This window comes from Panthera uncia, chromosome B1, assembly GCF_023721935.1.
Source record: "Panthera uncia isolate 11264 chromosome B1, Puncia_PCG_1.0, whole genome shotgun sequence".
Taxonomy (NCBI): domain Eukaryota; kingdom Metazoa; phylum Chordata; class Mammalia; order Carnivora; family Felidae; genus Panthera; species Panthera uncia.
In genome coordinates, this window is record NC_064811.1 from 6,266,291 (window position 1) to 6,288,491 (window position 22,201).

The following is a 22,201-nucleotide window of genomic DNA, read 5'->3' on the forward strand; positions in this document are numbered from 1 at the left end:
CCCCCCCCCCCCCCCCCCCCCCCCCGCCAAGACTGACTCTACTAAATATAAATTGAGTAAACAGCATAAAAGATTAATTCTCATTGGTGAATCTGTTTTCTCACTTTCGAGACTTCCAGAAGGGAAAATATTTACAAACTCCCTTCCACCAAAGCAAACATTCCAGCAACAGCATGGGAGCACTCCAATACACCGTAACCGCAAACATTTGCTCCAGCTCATTCTTACTGGACACATCTCCAAAGGCAAGGGAATTAAAAGCAAAAATGAACTATTGGGACCTCCTGAAGATAAAAAGCTTCTGCACTGCAAAGGAAACAATCAACAAAACTAAAAGGCAACCGATGGAATGGGGAAATATATTTGCAAATGACATATCAGACAAAGGGCTAGTATCCAAAATCTGTAAAGAGCTCACCAAACTCCACACCCAAAAAACAAATAATCCAGTGAAGAAATGGGCAGAAAACATGAATAGACACTTCTCTAAAGAAGACATCCAGATGGCCAACAGACACGTGAAAAGATGCTCAACGTCGCTCCTCATCAGGGAAATACAAATCAAAACCACACTCAGATACCACCTCACACCAGAGTGGCTCAAATGAACAAATCAGGAGACCATAGATGCTGGCGAGGATGTGGAGAAAAGGGAACCCTCTTGCACTGTTGGTGGGAATGCAAACTGGTGCAGCCACTCTGGAAAACAGTGTGGAGGTGCCTCAAAAAATTAAAAATAGATCTACCCTATGACCCAGCAATAGCACTGCTAGGAATTTACCCAAGGGATACAGGAGTGCTGATGCACAGGGGCAATCATACCCCAATGTTTACAACAGCACTTTCAACAATAGCCAAATTACGGAAAGAGCCTAAATGTCCATCAACTGATGAATGGATAAAGAAATTGTGGTTTATATACACAATGGAATACTATGTGGCAATGAGAAAGAATGAAATATGGCCTTTTGTAGCAACATGGATGGAACTGGAGAGTGTGATGCTAAGTGAAATAAGCCATACAGAGAAAGACAGATACCATATGTTTTCACTCTTATGTGGATCCTGAGAAACTTAACAGAAACCCATGGGGGAGGGGAAGGAAAAAAAAAATGGTTAGAGAGGGAGGGAGCCAAAACATAAGAGACTCTTAAAAAATTGAGAGGGTTGATGGGGGGTGGGAAGGAGGGGAGGGTGGGTGATGGGCACTGAGGAGGGCACCTGTTGGGATGAGCACTGGGTGTTGTATGGAAACCAATCTGACAACAAATTATACTTAATATAAAAAATAATACAAAAAAAATTAAAAAGATAAAAAATAAAAATGACTGCCTGCCGTAAGGCGGAGACGGTCAGCGGGCACTACTTACAAAGTATCCCTGTATCCACAACGCGACAGCTTCCTCAAGGCCAGAGACCCCCAGGCTTATCAAATGTCTGCTTGTCTTTGGGGCTCACCTGAGCAATCTCGTAACATCCTTCACGTCTTCATCACCCACCCCGAACACCGCTTCTTCCAGGCAGAAACGAGCACTCGCTTCTCTTTGCCCATGCTGTTCCCTATGCATATTTCCCCAGCACACCCCACGCTTGCCACAAACACTTATTACTGAGTGGTTTTTAAACAGAAGTCCTTGTTCACAAAAATTTCATAATTTCACTACGAAGTAAAACAGCAACACGCATCTGAAAACTGCAAGTATACGTAATCCTATGTTCACAAAACTCCGACAAAACCACAGACCCCAGCAGAGGAGGATTTCGGGAGCGGCAGTCATCAGGGCCACCTTGATGGGACTCCGGAGGGCAAGTGCAGGACGAGGTCTGAGCAGCGGTCCTCGACCTCAGCCACACTTCCAAATCGCTGCACTAACATCCCTACGCTCGGGCCGCACCCCAAAGCGACCAAATCGGAATCTCTGGAGGCCAGACCTGCCACCGATGCCGGGAGAGGAGGCTGAAGGCTGACTACGGACGCTTCAATGTCCGGTTCTCTCTGATTAGCAAAGAAGGGTCAGGGAAGGATTCCATGCAAGGAGAGGACAGACCCTAAGGCGTCATCACATTTTAAACGTCCGAAGGGCTTTCGTGTCCACTGTTTCATTTACTCCTCCTGACACTTGCATGAGGTAGTACGATCCTGATTTAAGAATTAGGACAATGTGGGCCAGGGAGTGATGGCTGCTAATTGTTAACAGTCATTAGTCCAAGTCTTAGGTTCTCCTCCACCCCAAAGCTGTGAGGTTAAGATGGTGGGGGGGGGGGGGGTGCCCTGGGAAGACTGGTCTGCAAGAACAGAGAGGGCGGCCCTGGGACGGGAGATAATGACGCCCCCCTGAAGCACGAACTACGTGCCAGGCAGAAAGGAGTTCTTACTCCTACTAGCTCGTTTACTCCCCAAATGCTCCCCAGGGTCAGTCATCTCCTTTCCCTGGTTTCACGGACAAAGGAAGCTGACGTTGTAAAGGGTGGGGTGGCTTGCCCGAGGTCACTGACTAGCAGGCCTGGGGCGGGATCCAAATCCACACCGCCCATCGTCGTGGCCACAGCTCGGAAGCCCCAGGCGAGGCCATCCTGAAGCCGCCAGGGCCTTGAATAACTGGCAGCTGGAGGAGAGAGGACTCCCCTTGCTTCTCAAAAACCTATTGGACGCAGTGTGGGTGCCAGAGTTCTCCTGGACGGCAAGTGTGGACTAAAGACGCAAAGGCAGGGGTCCGGACTCGGTGAACCCCTGCAGGCAGGTGGCAGTGGGAGGGAAAAGCCCCTGAGGGCACAGGTTTGGGGGTTGGGGCGGGGGGAGAACGAAGGGGACCCCGGAGAGCTGGCTCCGTGGGGGACGTGCCAGAAGACGGCGCTGCCACGGAGGTTCCGTGCCCTGGGGAGCGCTGCGGCCAGCGCTGTGGCCTGGAGGGCTCTTGGGTCAGGGCCCAGCCCAGAGTCCTGGCCCTGGTAAAACAGCGTCTGCACGAGCTGCGACCGGATCTACGGCACCCGCCAGTGGAACGACGGCGTGCGGTGGCTGCGTGCGGTGGCTGTTTCCTCAGCGGGCCCGTGTGCCCGGGGCCGAGTAGCCGGCCTCACCCACCCTCTAAAATGCCAGCGCCCGGCACGTGGCAGAGAAGCAGGGCTCTCCCTCCATTTCAGAAGTGGGTTGCCACCAGTCTACGTTCAGAATTTCCTCTAACACATTAACTCTCTAGGGGGTGTTTACGTCCAGTGCCCAGATCAGCTCGCATAGGAGGGACCAAAACACTGGCTGGATGGGGAGACTTTATACGTGTCCCAATGATCATTAAACGGGTCAGCTGAAAGGTGGGCCAAGCAGGAACGAGAAATGCTTGCTCTGTTCCCCGCATCCTAACAACTGATGTGCCAGCCGGAGGAAGGGGACATTTGTCCTGGACACAGCCCGGCACTTGCGGCCTCCAGGTGGGTGGGTGCTCACTGTGGTTTACCGGAAAGCTCGTTCACAAAAGAGAAGAAACATACCAGGATCGGACCCATCCTTAAGTGGGGGGGGGGGGGGGGGGAGTTCACACCCTTACAAAAAATGCTGTTTTTCCCCTGATGATCTAAAAATTTGTTTTCCTTAGAAATTATTTTCTTCCGATTTAGCGTGAAGTCAACGTTACAGACACCACCAGAGGCTTCTCTCAGAAGTCCAAATGTAGGTCTTATTTGTAATAATAATAAAAAAAGCACTGGGTTTCGGGTTTCCAATTATTAAAGTAAATAAGAGTATTCCCACCTGAGAGAAATGTTTCCCACAAATGTTACATTCAAAAGGTTTCTCACCTGAAACAAAACAAAATAACAACTTGTAAAATCATTAGTCACATCGGCACCACAATTTTGTTTAAAATGTTTACACCATCTCCGCTGCCCTCTCAGAAGACAGCGTCGCCTTCTTTCCCAAAGTACGAGCGTGGGCAGAGTCCCCACGTCCTCCTGATTGTCCCGCACCCCCCTGGACGGCGCAGAGGCGATCTGCCAGACAGCAGCGGCCTGCTCCCCTGCCCTTCGGCCTGAGTCCTTTACCACCAGTTTCCGACACGGCCGGGGAGCCTCATTCGCACCACACGAGGCGGCCACACAGGGGTGGACTTCAAGCGTGCCGGGGAAGACCCCTCTCCGCCGCCTTTCGGTGGCTGACGCACGCTTACAGGGGAAAACAAGATTCAGCAGGGAGACGCGCTTCCCTGGCCACCGCTGGCCTCTGCGTCCTGAAACAGAACAGACAGGCGACCTCTGTCCAGAGTGGACGCCACCCCAGGGGAACCACCGCAGCTCTGACCCGGCGTAGAGAACAGGAAAAGCGTACTTCAAGGTACCCCCTGTGGCCTGTAAAACCTACTATGCTTTGAAGACCAAGAATCCCCCTCAAATCAAGTGGTTTCATTAAGATTCTTTTTTTAAACATGAACGTTTCCCTTCTTCCTGTGTTGCTGAGGTTTGGCACCTTGCTAGCTCTCTGAGCTCCTGCCAGGATATTTTTTGAGTTGAACGGCTTCCTAAAACTGTTCAATGGCTTCCTCAAGGACAAGCCGGAAGTTCCGACCCTGAGTAATTATAATCACACGAATCCTGTATTTGGTGTCTACATTTACGTCTGAAATTATGGGGAAGACGATCATGTCAAGTGAAAGACCCCATTCTGAGTTACAACAGTTTGAAACGAGAGGTCACCAGTCGCCGAGACTCACGAGGGACCGGGGCCAATCACCCTACGCCAGGGGCCTCCCCTTCTGCTCTCAGGACCCCTTCGCACTCTGAATAACTGATGGCCCTAAAGAGCTTTGGTTTACATAGGCTACATCGGTGGGTAGAGCCCACGTCAGAAATGGAAACGGAGACCTTCAGAACACGCCATCAGACCTCTCGGCGGCCACCAGAGCGGCCGCAGCCTTTAGCTGACTCCACTGTGTGCCTGGAGCAGGAAAGGCGAGGGCAAGTAACATCGCAGACTCTGATGGAAAGAGTTCAGGCCCCACAGACCCCCTGGAAGGGCTCCCCAGACCGTAATCAGAGAACTGCCTGCCGCCTTCCCAATTTCTGTCCCCGTCAACACCTGTGCACGGCTGTGTGCTACTGGCATCCGAAGATGTTCCTTCAGAACAAACAATGTAATTTGTTTCCTTTAAAGCTAGAGAGAGATGTTCTCAAGTAAAAATCATAACGATCGTTAGGCTCCAGGAAATTTAAGCAAACAGAACGACCTAAAACAAGTTTTTTTCAGGCAACGCTGAGCCAATGATACTGCCTTCGCGTAAAATAATTCTGAACCACTACCACCAACGAAAGCACTTTCCATGCAAACACATGAAAACGAAGGGCTGCCATATAGAAGTCTCTCGATAATGCAACGAGGCAGCAAACACCTAAGCCCGTGGCAACCCAAAGTGGTAACAGAATGGCACGTGGACATGATCACAATGGCCCAAGCACCTTAAAAGCAGTTATGCTGGAAGCACCCGTTAGCATATTACTTCTCATGCTTATAGGGGAGCTGTCATTAATTCACGTGCAGTAGAGTCACCCAGTTTAACTACAGGAAGGAAAGTAACACGTAAGTGTCGTATAACGTAAGTCATATGACATGTAAGTGTCGTATAACGTCGTATACGTGGCACTTAGCATTTGGAAAAAATAAACTTTCTGGAGAAAGGACGAGGTATGAATTAGGGTACTAAGCCTCTGAAAATTCAACGTTCAAAATGGAAGAATTACCATTTGAAAACCAATTATCAAACAGTTAAAGCTGATCCTTATTAAAAAGTGTACCTCTTCCTTCCAAACCGCAATTTGAAACAATCTGATATTAACATGGCTTCCCAGAGACCTTTTGCTATCACCCTCAGTTATTTTGGTCTGGATGAACCTACAACATCATGCTTTAAAAAAATACAAAGTTCATCTAATTCTAAAGAGCAAATACAGCTTATCCGTTTTAGAACATATCTGAGATTTTCAGCGGGTCAAAACAACTCGCTACGCTTCTTCAAAGCTGGAAGGTCTATCACACAAAGCCACGGTTAAAAACGAAAAGTGTGCCATCTTTTGCAACTGGTTCTGCGAAAGCGTCTACAGAACTCCGAGATCGTTCTTTAAGAGTGATCACCAACAACGTCAGAGAAAGAGCAGCTAACGCTCCTGGATTTTCTGGGGGATTATCAACGACGTCATCGCAACAGCAAAAGTTCTTACAAAAGCAGAGCGGGCAGTGATGTCTGAGCGTCTGGGTCGGGTCCTTTCCTTTGCCTGCGGGCACTGAATCAGTGTACCTGTGTGAGACCGTTTGTGAAGCTCCAGGTTGCTTGGGTGTTTGAAAGGTTTCCCACACAGTTCGCACGCATACTGTCTCTGTGGCTGCAGCGTCTGGGACTGGTCCTCCAGCGCCGCGGGGTCCTCGGGCCGCTCCGTGTCGTTCACGCAGTTCGAGTGCTCAGAGCCGATGAGCTCCCCGCCTCCTCGTCCCTCAGCACTGGGGCCGCCGGCTTCCTCCCGCGCATCTGCGCCGGCAGGGCCTGCCCGCTCGGTCACACCGTCCTCCCGCCTGGCTTCAGACGCCGGCTCCGCGGGTGTCCGCGACCTGAGGAAGTTGAGCCTCTTCAGGTGGATGGCCTTTTTGAGCCTCATCTGCTTGGCCGGGGGCTGGCGCGTGCTGTCGGACTCCGGGTCCGGGTCCGGCTCACTCAGGGGTGGGGCCGAGCAGTGCGGAGGCAGGCGCCCTGCAGGCCCCGGCCCACACCCGGGCCGGCTGGCCGCGCCAGGCTGGCGCTCCCCGGCACCGAGGCCCGTGGGGGTGCTGGACGGGAAGGGCGGCTCGCCCACCCTCCCGTGACCGGGACAGGCAGCCTGTTTATAGTGCTGCTTACTGTAGAAGTTTCGGAGTTTGTGGCAGTAGCTGTGCCTGAGAGGCAGCTCTGGGCCGCTGGCCTCCAGCGGACCGGGCGCCGGTTTGGGCGCGTCGCCCGCAGGGTGATGAAGATTAACTGACGGGGGAGCGTGAGAATGGGGTTCATCCAACACCTTGCTCTGCTGAACCTCCGCGGGACACTCCTGCAGCAAAGGAGGAGGGTAGTTTTCGCTGCCGACACAGTGAGCGTCAGCAGCCAGAGCGCTCTGCAGGGAGAATGTACTGTTACAGGACACGCCAGGGGGCTGTTCCACAGCGGCCGATTTTAAAAACGTGTGACACAGATTCAGAACGTTTTGAACCTGCAAACACTGGGCTATGTCCAGCACTACTCGTATGTTGTCCTGGTTAAGATCTAGATGGGACGTGTACATGAAGTCCAGGATCTGCCCGATGCCGCTGACGTTTTTAACATCCAGGTGAAAAACATCACTTTTTTGGCCTGAAGAATTCTGAAAGAGGCTCCTGATAAAAGAAAGGATAGCTGTTTATAGTATGATTACTTTTTTCTTATGAATAACACTCATGTTAATATTCAAGAATACTATCCTGTAAATGCTGAGATTTATTTTTTGTTACTAATTTCACTTTACAGAGAGTGTGAGAGGGGGAGAGGGGCAGAGAGAGAGACAGAGAGAGACAGAGACAGAGAGAGAGAGAGAGAGAGAGAGAGAGAGAGAATCTTAAGCAGGCTCCGCGCTGAGCATGAGGCTCAATCCCATGACGCTGCGATCATACTGGAGCTGAAATCAAGAGTGGGATGCTCAACCAACTCAGCCACCCAGGTGCCCCTACATGCCAAGATTTTTAAGTGAAGTACATTTTAATCCTTTAAAAACTGTTGGCAAGCTGTTCAATAAAGCAATTCAGATGAATTAAATTAGTGTGCTGGATCTTCAACCTTCCAAACAGATCTCAAAGTAAAATTCTGAAATATACTCATCGTTCTTTTCAGAGTATAATTATCCATATGTATGATCGATTGCATACAGATAGAGTATAGCATACAGGTAGAGTATTTCATATCTAGTCTGGCAAATTATACTTCAGACCATAAAACACATAACAAAGACATTTCTACATCGAAGTGCCTTAAAAATGTCTAAAAATAAAAATAACCATAAGAAACCAACACTCGACACTCTTTCTTTTTTTAATTTTAGTTTGTTTAATTGTGGCAAAATATACGTAATATTTACCATCTGATCCATTCCTAAGTGGTTACAAATGTTAAACATAGTTCCAACGGGAAATCCAGTGGCATGAAGTACATTCACATTGCGGTGCCCCCATCACCACTGTCCATTTCCAGAACGCTTCATCTTCCCAAACCGAAACTCCACACCCACGAAACAATTCACTTCTATTCCCCCCCACCTCCCCGCCCAGCCCCTGGCATTACCACTCTACTTTCTGTCTCTGTGAATCTGACAACTCTAGGGACTTGATATACACTCGTTTTGTAATCAGATCTGTTAGAGGTTTCTCTGCAACCCAACGGCCCACAAGCCAGCAGTGAGAACAAGAAGAGCCCTAGGAGTGAATGAGGGAAAAGGGCACAACGCCCACGTGCTTTATTCTGCACACGGTCAAGTTCCAGGTGAAGGAGTTTGTGCTGCATCTAAACCACCAAGCTGGGTCAGGTACGTGGTCTGGCAAGTTTGTGGACCTTTTCCCTAATCCAATCACCTGCTTCCCCAAAATAGCCTTCAGCTCTGTTCCTGCCTGAGGGAAGCATAAATTAAAAAGGGGCAGGGAAAGCAGAGTCTGGGACCAAGTTGCACAGGGACAAAAAGGGCTGATTACCTCAGTGAGCTGATCCGTTCATTACAACATGTACTTAGACCATCGATGATGGCGGAGGTTTAATTTGATGGAACGATTAAGTCAGGTTCCATATACGATTTACATGAGCAATGAAACGGTATGCATTTTAAGGGGAAAAAAGGTACCAAAAAAAAAGCTTCAGTGCTTACAGAGAGATAAATCTCAGCTACTCAGAAAATGTACGTAGAACACTTAACTCCAACAATGTCTAATAACCTAAAAATGACCATAGGAAGAAATAAATTCAGTTCAAACCTGTTTTCTTAGATTATTCCAGTGAAAAACAAAAATGAGAATATTTTAATAAAAAACAGTATGTAGGGTGTTTTCCCCCCTTCAGTTTCTTATCACAAGAAAGTTCTTACCAGGAATTCTATTCTTCAATCTTTTTACCACGAAAGGGTAAGAAATACATAGAGAAACCTGACATTGATTAGAGCTATTAAAGACAAAGTGCCAACATACTTTCAATCAGCCCAGATAGTTTTTGGTCAAAAGGCTCTTTTCCTCTCAGGCTGCTCTAAATACAAAGAGCAAAACTCACGCCAAGTGCTACAAAAGGTAAGAACAGGTGAAATCCAAGGAGAGAATAAAATTTAGTCAACACACATCCACTCTACGAGAGCTTTTTCTCCATACGGTTAGAAGAACAAAGTCTACAACACGTACCTGAAATACTGACTGAACGCTGCTAGAACATTCTTATGTGCTTTGAAGCAGACCCCTTTCACCACCAACATGCAGTCACAAAGCAGGCCTTGGATACGCTGCTCGTGCAGTTGCTGAAGGAGGTGGCAGCTGTGGGTGGCAACCGGGTCCATGCTCAAACACCGGGAGACCTGCGAGGAAGAGCACGAAGCAGACCGTGACCCGGGGGTGACTGGGAGCTACGTGGCCCCAGAACCCGCGGACTGACCTGCGGTTCAGTCATGGCTCCTTCAAACAAACCAACAACAAGCATAAAAAACCTTGGGCCTTACGCATCGGGACGGGTGCAGTTTCACAGAATTACCTGCAGTGATGCAAATGTTCCGTATCTACACCGTTCGATACAGCAGCCTTAAGCACTTGAAATGTGGCTGGTGTGACTGAGGAACTAAACCTTTCATTTATTTAAAGAGCCACGGGATTTGACAGTGCAAATGTAGACTACGACCACGATAATGCTACATGCATTTCTCTTGTTTCGACTTTGGAATAATTCGACAACAACAAAGCGTGTGTATGTAAACACTTAGAAGGGCAGCAAAAAGCCAAGTGGATAAGATCAACCCGTATTTACTGAGCACCTATACGTGGGGTGCTGAATTAGAAGGTGAGGAAAATTAGGAACTTACCTGCAGAGATAAGGTGTAAGTCAAAATAAATTAACTTACATCACGAGACACTAATAACAAAGATCTCACAAAGCAGCACTTGTACTCGTCTGCTCCTTCCTGCCTCTCTGCTGGGGTGCTACCTTAGCAAACACCCGTCTTGCACGTACCCGACGTGCACAGACTAGAAAGCGTTAGGCGCCTGCTGAGCTTGAGAGCGCTGAAGCCAAGGGAGTGGCAGGACGTGATGTGCCTGTGTGTGTCAGTGCTTGTATGTGCGTCCGAGAGAGAGAGAGAGAGAGAGAGACAGGGAGAGGGAGAGAGACAGGGACAGGGAGGGAGAGGGAGACAGACAGGGAGAGAGAGAGAGACAGGGAGAGACAGGGAGAGGGAGGGAGAGGGAGAGAGAGAAGGGGAGAGGGTCAGACCATGTAGAATCTTACAGGCCTTTTCAAGAACGCTGACTTTAAGACTGAACGAGATGGGACACCCCCTTTCAGACACGGAAGGTCTCACATCTCTTCAACCTCTCTATGTGCCAGGTTCTAGGGCTACAGCAACAAACCAGCAAACATACCAAGTCCCCGCCCTCACGAAGCCTAAATTCTACTAAACACACACACACACACACAAGTACACACACGACACACAACCACACAAATACAGTACTCAGACACCTGAATACACAGGAGAGGAAGGCACGGGTTCATGCCAGGAGCACAATCCAGGGAGACACGCTGAAGGGAAGAGAAGTCGTGGGGACAAATGAAGTCAGCCTGGGGCAGGCGTGTGCCGCAATGGCCGTGTGGAACGGTGTGGTCTCTTCGTTCGTTTTCATCCTCAGTGCAGAAGCATGATGGAAAAAGTCACCAAACCACGAAGCCAAAACGAAGCTTTTGAACACAGCCCCTTCTCCCATCGTGATCACCATCGCCTTATCCCCTCCCATGCCCCCTAGGTGCCCACCAAAATACGCGACCTGCGGCTCCCCAGACAAGCTGTGTTGGGGAGAGTGCGGAGCCCCAGCCACTGCTCATGACCTACGTGACTTTGGGCAACGACTCTCTCCACGTCCACGTTCCTCACCCTACCTCACGGGTTACGGAGACAATTGTGAGAACCCACGTGAACATCGAGAACAGCAACAGACATATTAAGTATTCAACAGATGTTCTCTCTAAAGAGCACCCGGAGAGCCTGTGAAAAGTCCCGGTTCCTGGACACCGTCTGGGTTCTGTCCAGTCTTGTGCGGGGCCTACGCGTCTGCACTGCAAGCGTCCAGCTGGTCCTGGGGCAGGCAGATTGCAGGACCCTGCCTTGCTCTCTGCCCCCAAAGCCCTCGGTTCTGATACTTCCTGTCCTGGGAACACTTTATCCACACTGGACTCTTCCAAATATCAGGGCTCTGCTGAGCTGTCACCATCTCCTAGAAGCCTTTCCTGCCGTTCGGAAACGTGTTCCTTCCTCCCCAGCGTTTCCTCAAGTCTGGGGTCCCCCCTCTGCAATCGTACGGCACCCCACACCTGCCTCCCCAGGTAACCTATCCTTATGTTCCATCAGTTGCGTCTCCAGCTCTGCTGTGAGCTCTGAGGGCACCACCTTATTCACCTCTGCCTGGCACAGAGCAGACACTCACCCATTAAGATCCACGCTGGCTAACCTCTGCTGCTAACGAACAACAGTTAGTGATGTCTCTTTACATCTTTTTGACAACCCCCCTCCAGCCCCACAGCTACTCTTCTAGGCCCTTTCCCTTCTCTTCATTTCCACCAGGTCTGTCTCCCTCGTCCATAAAAGTGACTGTGACCTGACTTCACCAAGAAGGTTGAGTCCACAGATAACTTGACGTAACCTGAGTGCCTTTAAATTATTTTCGTAATTCCAATTTTCTCGCTCGTCCCTCACTCGACCCCTTCAGCTTCACAGGATGAAGTGTGCCTTCCTTGCAAAGCCAGCTTTCCTCCTCCCCTTGCCCCCACCACGGGCTCCCCCAGCACTTGGCTTCATTCTCGGCTTTTTCACTGCTTTGCTCTGTCCCCAACTGGCCCACCAGTTCCTGCGAACACACCAAGACCGCCTCGCGTTGAAAAAAAGCAGAAGAAAACGGGACAACAAAACCGTCCCTCTAGGCACATCTATTCATCACAGCGCGTTTTCTGACGCCCCTCAAAGCAGCCACTCCACACCCGGCTCTGCTTTCGGAGGACTCTCTTCTCACCTTGCGTCTTGCTACACACGTGCCCGCAGGGGCCGCTCCCCAGCTACAGCCTGTGGAGTGCGGTCTTCGCGCCTCCCTCTGGACACGCCTGCCTCCCCCAGGGCCCTCCTCTTACCAAGCCCCTGATCTGTTCCATCTCTATTCTGTACGTCCTCCTCTGCGAGCCCCTTACCAAGCGGTAATGTCCCTTACGATTCAGCCCCTGGGCCCCCTTCTCCTTCCCATGAAAATCACATCTACTCCTGGCCTTCATCTGCTCGAAGCAGACAACCCCAAAATGGGACACTTCAGCTTTGACCACTAGCTCCAAATGTCCAACTTTCTGCTAACATCTCCACTGTGTGACCCCTCGACTTCGCATCTCTAAAACTCACCCTCAGCCCTACACCTCATTTGGATTCCCCTATTTCTTCACGGAAAGCTCAGTTTCTGACATGTAAAGCTTGGGGTACTGCCATGATCTCCTGGTTTGAGATCAGGGTGGGATTCAAAGAAAACTAGCATTAGAGGTGAGGTCACCTATAAAAAGCAACACTAAAGCACGGGGAGAGGGTTTTATCACTTAGACCAAGAATACAGAAAGGGGAGCGTTATGTCAGGTGGTGGGGCAGTGCCCCGTGTTAAATCCTCGAGGGTACCGAACAGCCAAATGATAGAGTACTCAGTTACCTACCCCTGCCCCATCAGTTGCTTGAAAAGAAAAGGATTACTGGCTTATTGTTATTACCTATCATTCACTATTTTCGGGCCAGGAACTGTGTTAAGCACATTCTATCCATTAACTCCAATAATCCGACAAGAACCCTATTATTGGCCTTCTAGAAGAGACGAAATTAAGAAATGGGGAGTTTAAATATCCTGTGTTCCAAAGCCAGGATTTAAAGCCTGGTTCCTAACCCTGGAGCCCATGCTCTGGTGCCATGCTACATCCCATGAGAAAAAGGACATTAAAAATACAACACAAAACCTTCCTCTGTAGGCTTTAACGCTAAAATGCAGCAAATGTTCTCAATCTTTAGACACTTTCCAGCTATATAGAAGTAATGTACAGTTAGAAACTGTTACACAATTTACACGGACTATGAAAATCGTAACTATTCTGTACTACTCAGTATAGTTCTCTAATGGCTTCATGACAGCAATTCTGTACCTCCCCAACAAGATTAGAGAGAGCTCTGGAAAAAGAATTTACATCTCATATTCCTCATGAGTATTAGGGGCGACAAGTGTAAATAACGACGGATCACGTACCTAAGACAGTGATAATAAAGACCCATGCTTACAAAATGCTTCTAACGTGCCATGCACTGTTCTAAGCCCTTTACGCCTGTTTTTTCAGTCCCTATGCTCATCTCATACCCAGTTCATCTCATTTAATTCTCACGATAATCATAAGTACCCATCTTAGTTTATAGATGAGGATGATGAGGCACGTGGACCATTAAAGAGGGCTACAACTCTGACATTCCTCCAAGGGGAGGCGGGATCTAGGTCTCTCCCTGCCTTGAATCTGAGCAGCCTGTGTCTTAACCAACAACAGGCAAAAGTGAGGGTGTAAAGCCCTGCTCATTTCTGGGTCTGACAGCTGCCACTGTCTGTCTTCTGGAACAGTGACTCTGGAGGCCCGGGTTGGCTGTAAGGCGCCCAACTGGAGAACATGTGGAACCGGAGAAGGACTCAGCTGAGCCCAGCCTTCCAGCCACCAGACAGCAAAGCCACACCTGACTCTCCAGACCAGTCCCAGCCTCCAGGCGAGTATCACGGGAACTGAAGAATTGCCCAGTGGAGCTCTGCTTGAATTCCTAGCCCACAAAACCGTGAGAGAAAATAAGTTTTTAAGCCCCTAAGTTTTGGGGTAGTTTGTTGCAACGCCAAGAGACAACCTGACCGGGTACAGAGAAGTCGACACAGCTAGTGAGTAACTGATAAGGGGCGGAGTTTGGATTTAAACCCAGGGAATGACCCCAAAGCCCGCGTGCTTAACCCCTACTCTGAGTTCCACTCGGCAGGTGAAAGGCCTTCCTCGGATCCAGTCAGTTGAGGGTCTAGGTGAGCACGGCACGTGCGAGGATGGGCAAGTGCAACACACGGTGTCGCGCTGGGGCTCGAGGGGCACAGACCGATCTCCGTGCTTGCAGCTGCTCGCTCTGTGACCAGGAACCGAGACCAGAGGACACAGACCACATCTGCCTTATGCATCAGCGCATCTCTGGTACCTAGAAGGGCGCCCTGAACACAGGGGTGCTCAATACATAGCGTCTCCACGGCTGGAGACTCTGAGCCTCAGTTTTCCGTATGTAAAAATGGAGAGGTCCCCCACTGGTTAAAGAATTCCCAAGGTATTTCCTGTTTGAAATGCTACAAATCTGCACCGAAATGTGATGGTGGGAAGATGGACGAACTGGACTCAAAGGGAAATTTGGGAAAACTTGGGAAAATATGGGAAAAGAGAACACAGACACACAGACACACACACACACACACACACACACACACACACGAAACATTACATGTGAAGAGGTGCTTGTAAAGGGAGTAAGAGCCAGAACGGAATTCTACCCTGCAGAGAGGGATCCTAGAGCAGGGGCCCTTCTGTTCCCTGGGACACTTTTCCAACTGGTCAGATATCCAGAATTTGCAGAAGTTTCTTTCCTGGGGCCACCAATGGATACTTCTCCAAAGGTCCACAGTTCACACACCTCAGCACCCACCTTGCCTTAGAGTGGTCCGACCTTTGTCTTTGGTCATCACGGTTTTCAAATGGCTTATTCCTAATGCCCCCTGCCCCCAATCCCATGACAGAAGCAATGGCTTCAAGCAAGCAAGCCTGGTTGTCTTAGCTCTCTAGTGACTGACTCTAAGACACTATATAGGCCGACGCAGTTAAACTGACATTGTGTGCCTGACATGTGCAAGGCGTTGTGAGGATGAAACGCCTGGGCAAGATCTGTCCCCTGCCCTCCACAGGCTGTGTCTCAGTTTTCACTTCATTCATTTAACTTTATGGAGTGTCACTGTATGCTCCCCACTGAGGGTATGATGGTGAACAACTCACATATGCGGCCACCAGAGCCTTCACGGACGAGGACCTCAAATCCCTCCATTCTGACCTCAGTCTGTACTTTCCAACAGACTAAGTTCTTCTTTCCAGCTCCTTTCTTAACTCGGGCAAAGCATCCCCTGCTGGGAACTGAAGCTGCCCCCTCAAGCCACAAGGCCTGCCCTGAGCCAGGAAGACGCCGTGTGACTGACCCTAAGACGATGATCGATCTGACCTTCACTGCCCACCTGCACGCATCCGCCAACCTCTGTTCCACATTTTCCTTATATAAACCTGGAAGCCCTTCCGGCACTTTGGAGACGGTCTTTGAGCCCTAGTCCACTGTCCTGCCTGTGGTGGCCTCCCTGAAATATACTCCTTTCTTGCGTCACCGCCACTCATTTCTCTGCCTTTGGATTTCATCAGTGGTCTGTCTGGGGGGGGTCCCGAGTCAGGTGCCCTTGGACCCCGGTGCCCCAGACAGAGAATAAACAGGAACTACATGGTCCAGGAGACGCTGAAAGAGGGAAGTGCAGATTAATTTCAAGGAGGAGGGTCAGGGAGAACTTCCTCGAGGAAGAGACATGTGTGCTGAAACCGGAAAATTCGATTTACCAAGAAAGACCAAAGAGGGCTCCCCCTGGGCTTCCAGGGGGGACCAAGTGAAAACACAAATGCAGATGAGCACAAACACCAATGAGACACATGTGTGCCCTGCACACAAAAACACCTCAACTGCCCTGCTTTGAGACCTTAAGGCCATTCTGTCACTTCTGTTGGAAAATGTTTTCTTCCTTGTCCTTCCGGTGAATGCCTTCTGTTAAGGGCTGAATGGTGTTCCTCCCAAAACCCAAACGTTGAAATCCTAAGCCCTAGTACCTCATAATATCTGCGGCTTTGAGATCGGGTCTTTAAAGAGGTAATTACGTGAAGCCATTCGAGTGGGCCCTAATGCAATCGGACTGCTGTCCCCATTAGGGGAGAAAACTTAGACACCAGGAGAGACATCAGGCATGCTCCCGCACAGAAGAAAGGCCACGTGAAAACACTGCAAAAACGTGGGTGTCTGTGGGCCAGGTGGTGCAGCCTCAGAAGAAACCATCCCGATACCTTGGTCTTGGACTTCCAGCCTGTGGTGCTGGCTACGAGGGCTTAGCAAACGGATGCACTCTCCATTCCAGCCCAACCGCGCTCACCTCCGGAGAGAAACCCTCCTTATCACCCCTCCCCCCTCCACGCCGGGTGACTGGAGCGCACATGACCGCGTCCACACCCCGTACACCCCGTAGCCACTCTGTTAAGTGGCAAGCACTTAATGACCGCCCCCGTCTGCCAGCCCCCGCTGAGGGCCAAGAGGAACGGCTGAACCGTTAAGCAAGCGGCGGGCACCGTGCTGAGCGCGGCGCGTTCAGCGACTCCCGGGCCGGACCGGGGACGGAGTCTTCGCGCCCGTTTCACACGCGCGCAGCCCGCGTGGAAACGAGGCCGCGCTTGGCTAGGAGCTCCGCGGCGCTCAGCCCTGCCCGCGACTACAGGGCGACAGACGGGGACAAGGAGCGCGCCAGGGGGCCGAAGCGGCGGCACGGGGGGCGCAGGCCCCGCGCCTCTGGGATCGAGGGAACTCCCGCGCGACCCTCGCTCAGCCCGGGAGCGGAGGCGGCGGCGGCTCCGGGCCGGGGCCGCTCCCACCGCACCGCGCTGGGCCCCCACGCCCTCGCGAGGCCGGCCTCCCGGCCCGGCGGCCACCTACCCGCGTCCTGCCCCGCCTGCTCCTCTTCACCGGCCGCCGCCACCGCCGCCCTCAGCGCCGCTCGCCGGGCCCCGCGGGCCGCGGAACCATCCCGACAACGCCCCCTTGGCCGGCGGGATCCGCCTCCGGCTTCCGGGGACGTCACTTCCGCCGGGAGCGTGGTCGCTGCGCGCAGGCGCGCGGGGCGGCCCCGAAGCGGGTTCTGCCCCTGGAAGGTCTGGAGGGAGGCGGCTGCGGCGCCGGGCCGGCGGCTGCGTTTCCACGTGCTCTCCGCGGCCGGTTGAAACCGTTGGCGGGCTCGGGCTGAGAGGTGAGGGGCGGAGGCCCAGAGGTCCGGCCCAGGAGGCTGGGGCTCAGACGGTGAGCTGGGGAGGGGGCGGCGTGGCTGACGCCCGCGTTTCCACCATGAGAGCCCCTCCTTGGGCTTACCCTCGGAAGGAGGAGGCAGTCCATTCAGATCTCGTTCGTACTCTGGGGTCGGGGATGGGGGCCTGGACTTAGGAAGACCGATTCTTCTCGGTTCTAAAACAGAAAGGTCCCCTGCCCCTGGGCAAACCAAGACGATGGGCCACACGGGACTGGGCTTCTGCGTTGTTGCAGGTCGGGTACGGGGCTGTTATCTTCCCTGAGCCCTCTGGGGAGCTCTGTCCCTAAGGAGGAGGCCTTAGGGCATAGCGGTTGAGAGCACCGTCTTGGGGTCGCTGTAACTGCCTGGGAGTCCGGGTTTGCCGCTAACTGGATGTGTGACCTTCTGCAAGTTACCTAATCGTTTGGTGCCTCCGTTTCTTGGTCTGTCAAAAGGGAGTGTTAGAGAACCAAACTTAGTACTGTCGCAAGGATCACATGAGCACAAACATATTAACCACCTATGACAGGGCTTGGCACATAGTAGGTGACCAGTTAATGCCGGGATTTTCTGCAGCATCTACCTCTGGGGAGACAGGGGAGTGAGGTGGGGTGTACTTGCAAGGCTGACTTTCCTGCAGAGGGCCCACTTGGGACTTGTACCGGCACCCCCCAGTCCCCCGGTGCCCAGCATGGTGCCTGACACGTGGTAGGCTTCCGTAGACGTTGTCACAGCGGTGGAGGGGCGCTGGCGATGTGTGTGGGGAGGTAAGAGACATGGTTCCACTTCTCCCAGCCTCAGTTTGCTCATCTGTTAAGTGGAGATGGGTGTACTTGCCTCCTAGAGTGAATCATGGAGACGCTCATCAGCCCACGTTCAGGGGCCTAGGCAAGATGGTAAACAGTGTGTGCTCCCCTAGCCTTCCTTTGCATCATACCCTTGGTTTTTTGGATTCTCCTAGAAGGGGCTCCCGGCCCCTTGTTCCACAGATTGGAGGACTTGAAGTTCAGAGGGGACAGTGACTTGTTTGAAGTCACAGGGCTCACGGGGAACTGTGCTGTGGTTGCCCCCAGGTGGGCTGTGCCCAGCGGTGATGGGGTTTAGGTCTGTGAGAGAATGCTTTAAGAATAGTGAATGTAGTTTTTGTAAAAATAAACAATATAAAAATGTAGAGGGAGGAAGGTTTCAAAAAGGACTCCAAATCCCAATTCCAGAACTAAATGTGAGGTCATTGTACCAGGGAACAGGGTGGTAGACTAGGCACCCATGGGGTGGGGAGCCAGAGGAGATGAGCGAACTTACGAAGATAGATGGGTGGGTTGAGGGTCATGTTTAAAGAGATGTGGGTTTAGGAGGGGACTGGGTGTAATAGTATCGATGGGCAAATCAGTAGGTCACAGCAAATACCCAAATTACCCAAATTGGGTAAGCACAAATCTTTCCTATCTTATTTTTCACACGATGCTCCAAGATAGGTATTAGACCCGTTTTACAGATGAACAGAATCTAGGAAGTTAGGAAACCTTGAGGTCACTTTTCAGTGAGTTCATTTTTCTGAACCAGCACAGGCTCCAGTTCATCTCTCTGGCCCTGACTCTACCGAACATTCAACAGAACGTGGCCACCATCCTGATAAGGGAGCTGAGGTGCCCCAAGTCCCTCACAAGTCCGCGTGCCCTTATTGTTGCTGCCTGCTACCCCTCCACTCCGCATCCGTTTCCAGTACCTGACCTCCTCAGCTGTGACCCCGGTGGTAACCTTGCCCAGTGTGTGAGGATCTGGGAGTCCTTACGGTCCAGAATGGAAGGTCATTTGTGGAGCCTTTGATTTTTTTCTTTCTTTTTGGATGAGGGTCTCAAGGTCCCATGTGCCGAGTAACGGCCAAGCAAATGGCCAAAGACGCTGACAAGTCCGACAGGCCGGGCAGAAGCTTTGGGCTTGTCTCAGGCTACCTCTGCCGCTTCCCGTGTCTCCGGCCTGATCACTTAGCCTCTCTGAGCCTCAGTTTTCGGTCACAGATGTTGGGGTGGTGGTATGATCAGACCTGTTCTGGAGGTGTTGGGTACAGTTGTGGCTGTAAATGTGAAATGATCGTATTCTGTAATTTGTCATCTTTCTCTTGGGTTTTGGCATGTGCTGAGAGCTCAGTAAATTGACCAGAGAGAGGAGCAGACAGCTAGAAGCACACCCAGGGCCCGGCCCCCTTGGGGAAGGCACCCAGGTATATGTGGATGCTGACGCATAGTTGGCATTGAGCACAGGTCTGCTAAAATGAATTACAGTGACTTACCTGGGGTGAGAACCCGAGCACGCTCGCAACCAGTCCGGGAACACTGCCTTCTCTTCATGTGTCCACATTTCTAGAAGGAAGAGCACCGAGGATCTCTGTACTGGGACCTGGCCTTGGGCACAGTGCGCAGGAGAGCCAGACAGGGAAAAAGGGACTCTTAGGTCCGGCCCCCATGAAGCAAGCCATCTCTTCACACATGGGGCTAAACATTGAAATACATAATAACCGAGCCCTGCGGATAAGGTGTCCTAAACGTCTTAATGCAGCTTGTCCGGCTTTCCAAATTTCCAAAGTATAAGTGTTACAAATTTACCAAAAACGCCATTTGAAAGTTGACTTAAACTTCTTTCACGTTTATTTAGTTTTGTGAAGTTTGAAAGTAATTTTTTGTCTTTGGCGGTGACTGCTGTCTTCAGTTAGAGGGCCGGAATTTTCAGAAGGCATCTTTTTGTAAGTTTGTGGCACTTAACTGCTGCTGAGATTGTTAAGCGCAGGCAGACTTGGGACACCCTGGCTGCCATGCAGTTAGGATGGTTTGGAAATTGCTGTTCTTTGCAGTCCCCCCCCCCCCCCCCCCGTACGGACCCACCCAAGTGTTTACGGCACACAGGAGAGGTGTTCAGATGTGAGGCATCCTCAAGGTGATCCTTGGCTAGCGCTGGGGTGTCCTCAGGGCTGTATGTAAGGGAGGGGTAAGCTCCTTACAAACCTTATCTCATTAACAAGCGGGTGACCGCACCGGCCCCATTGCAGATCCAGTGTAAAAATGCAGCGATGGTCCTGAAAATCCTGAGGCGCTGAGAGACTGGGTTCTATTCTGCTTTTTTTAAAAAAATAACAGGTTTTAAAATGTGGACCTTTGCCACCAAAGACCAAATGAAAATGGTTGACGGGTAATTTTCCAACGGACACGTGAGCAAATTCTAATCCTCTCCTGAATTGATGTTTACACCATGTGTGGCTAATCCCCAGAGGGATGACACGTTTTGCACAGATATTCCTGGCGTCTTTTTGGTCAACATCACTGGCTTCTTTCAGTGGTTACCTTTTGTTTCCAGCTGTCCTTCCCAGGTCTTTAATTCCTGACCTTCAGACTGAGTCTCCCAGTTGGATCTCAAAGCTGGTCGAAACCTTCTCTCGTCCCCTCTTCCCCCCGGATCGAGAAACAGAACAGACCTCTTCGCTCAAAGTCAGAAAGGTCTAGGCCACACGTTTAGTTTGAGGTGGTATTTTTCATAGTTGGATCTCATAATGAAAGTATTTTTAAAATTTTTGGCAGATAATTTGGTTTAACACAGCTGCTTGTTCGTTGCGGGTACAATGGCCGCCCGTTTCTTGGTGACTAAGGATTCGCTCTTGTTCTTACACAAAGGTGCCCCCGCAGACTGTTGAGTAATCTGTTGGTTCTGGTTCTAGCCTTTGTTCTCCCTTAGGAGGCAGGGCGGCCCATCACTTGCCCGGCATTGTTTGAGCAGAGCCATCTGCTGTGTGCAGAATGCCGGGCTTGGAGGGAGCTGGCTCATGGTTCACGTGATGTCAGCTCCCCAGGACTGGTGACTGGTTGACGGATGAGAAGATGGTCATCGTCGCCGCACGTCCCAGAACCACCACCACGTTTCCTCCGGACTCAGTGCTAGGCTGTGGCTGACCACGTGCCCTCCCTTGCCAAGCTACACTGATGGCAAGCTGAGGAGGGGGACGCGGAGTGGGGACCTGTGTGGGTATGTAGCGTATCAGGCAAGGCTGATGTCCGACGGTGCCCACGGGGCAAGAGGCTTCCACGAGAGACGGCTGGGCCTTCGTAAACCCCGGGTGCGGCCAGGATGTACATTTCCATTCAAGGCTGGATGGAATGGAATTACCCTGCACCTTCCTTATGTGTGACCTCTCTGGCAGTGACCCAGAACATGGGAGTGGAGGGGAGAGAGTGATTATGTGCATGGGAATTCTCTGGGAATGCAACCGCTCATCTGTGCTTAAGGATTTCTGTATGAGTCAAAGCGCACTGGTTTACTTGACCCTTACCTTCTCCTTTATAAGGAGGAGGAAGGTGCTGGGTCAAATAGTTGTCAGTATTTTTGCCGTGCAACTTATAACCTAAAATGACAACACTCTAAAACTCTAGTGGTTAAAAAATTATGTAGCTGTGGAAAGTTACTGTGACTCCTATAACACTTTCAGATGAATTTGTGTTTTGTCAAGCACAATAGCCTCTCCATGAAATCTATAAATGGTAGTTACATATTTGCACAGACATACTAAATCTTGGGGCAGTGCTTGGGACACGTGGGTGTGTGAACGCCCTCCGTTAATTCAGTGCCTAGCGGCTGGGACCCCTTGATAAATAAGAAGGTTCTATAAGAACATATTCCATAAGAAGGTTCCCCTTCTTCTTCTCCTCCTCCTCCTCCTCCTTCTTCTCCTCTTCCTCCTCCTTCTTCTCCTCTTCCTCCTCCTCCTCCTTCTTCTCCTCTTCCTCCTCCTCCTCCTCCTCCTCC

At 51.0% G+C, this 22,201-nt stretch overlaps 2 protein-coding genes across 4 annotated transcripts in view; one reads left to right on the forward strand and one right to left on the reverse strand.

The window, feature by feature from the left end:
* The window catches only part of ZBTB49 (zinc finger and BTB domain containing 49), a 27,536-nt gene extending 10,358 nt beyond the window's left edge, over positions 1-17,178 (reverse strand). Inside the window, exons 1-4 of one of the 2 annotated variants that reach the window (XM_049630296.1) lie at positions 17,068-17,178; positions 9,413-9,582; positions 6,282-7,381; positions 3,749-3,795 (exon numbers count right to left, since the gene is read on the reverse strand). In XM_049630296.1, the coding sequence (XP_049486253.1) occupies positions 3,749-3,795; positions 6,282-7,381; positions 9,413-9,564 (1,299 nt within the window). In that variant the 5' untranslated portion in view covers positions 9,565-9,582; positions 17,068-17,178. Of the gene's footprint in view, positions 1-3,748; positions 3,796-6,204; positions 7,382-9,412; positions 10,337-17,067 lie in introns of those variants that run through there. The other variant, XM_049630298.1, reaches the window with a different exon arrangement.
* Positions 17,179-17,286: 108 nt separating this feature from the next.
* Positions 17,287-22,201, forward strand: part of LYAR (Ly1 antibody reactive) — a 21,527-nt gene continuing 16,612 nt past the window's right edge. The window contains exon 1 of one of the 2 annotated variants that reach the window (XM_049630299.1): positions 17,287-17,377. The gene's annotated coding sequence lies outside the window, so the exon portion shown is untranslated. Of the gene's footprint in view, positions 17,428-22,201 lie in introns of both variants that reach the window. The other variant, XM_049630301.1, reaches the window with a different exon arrangement.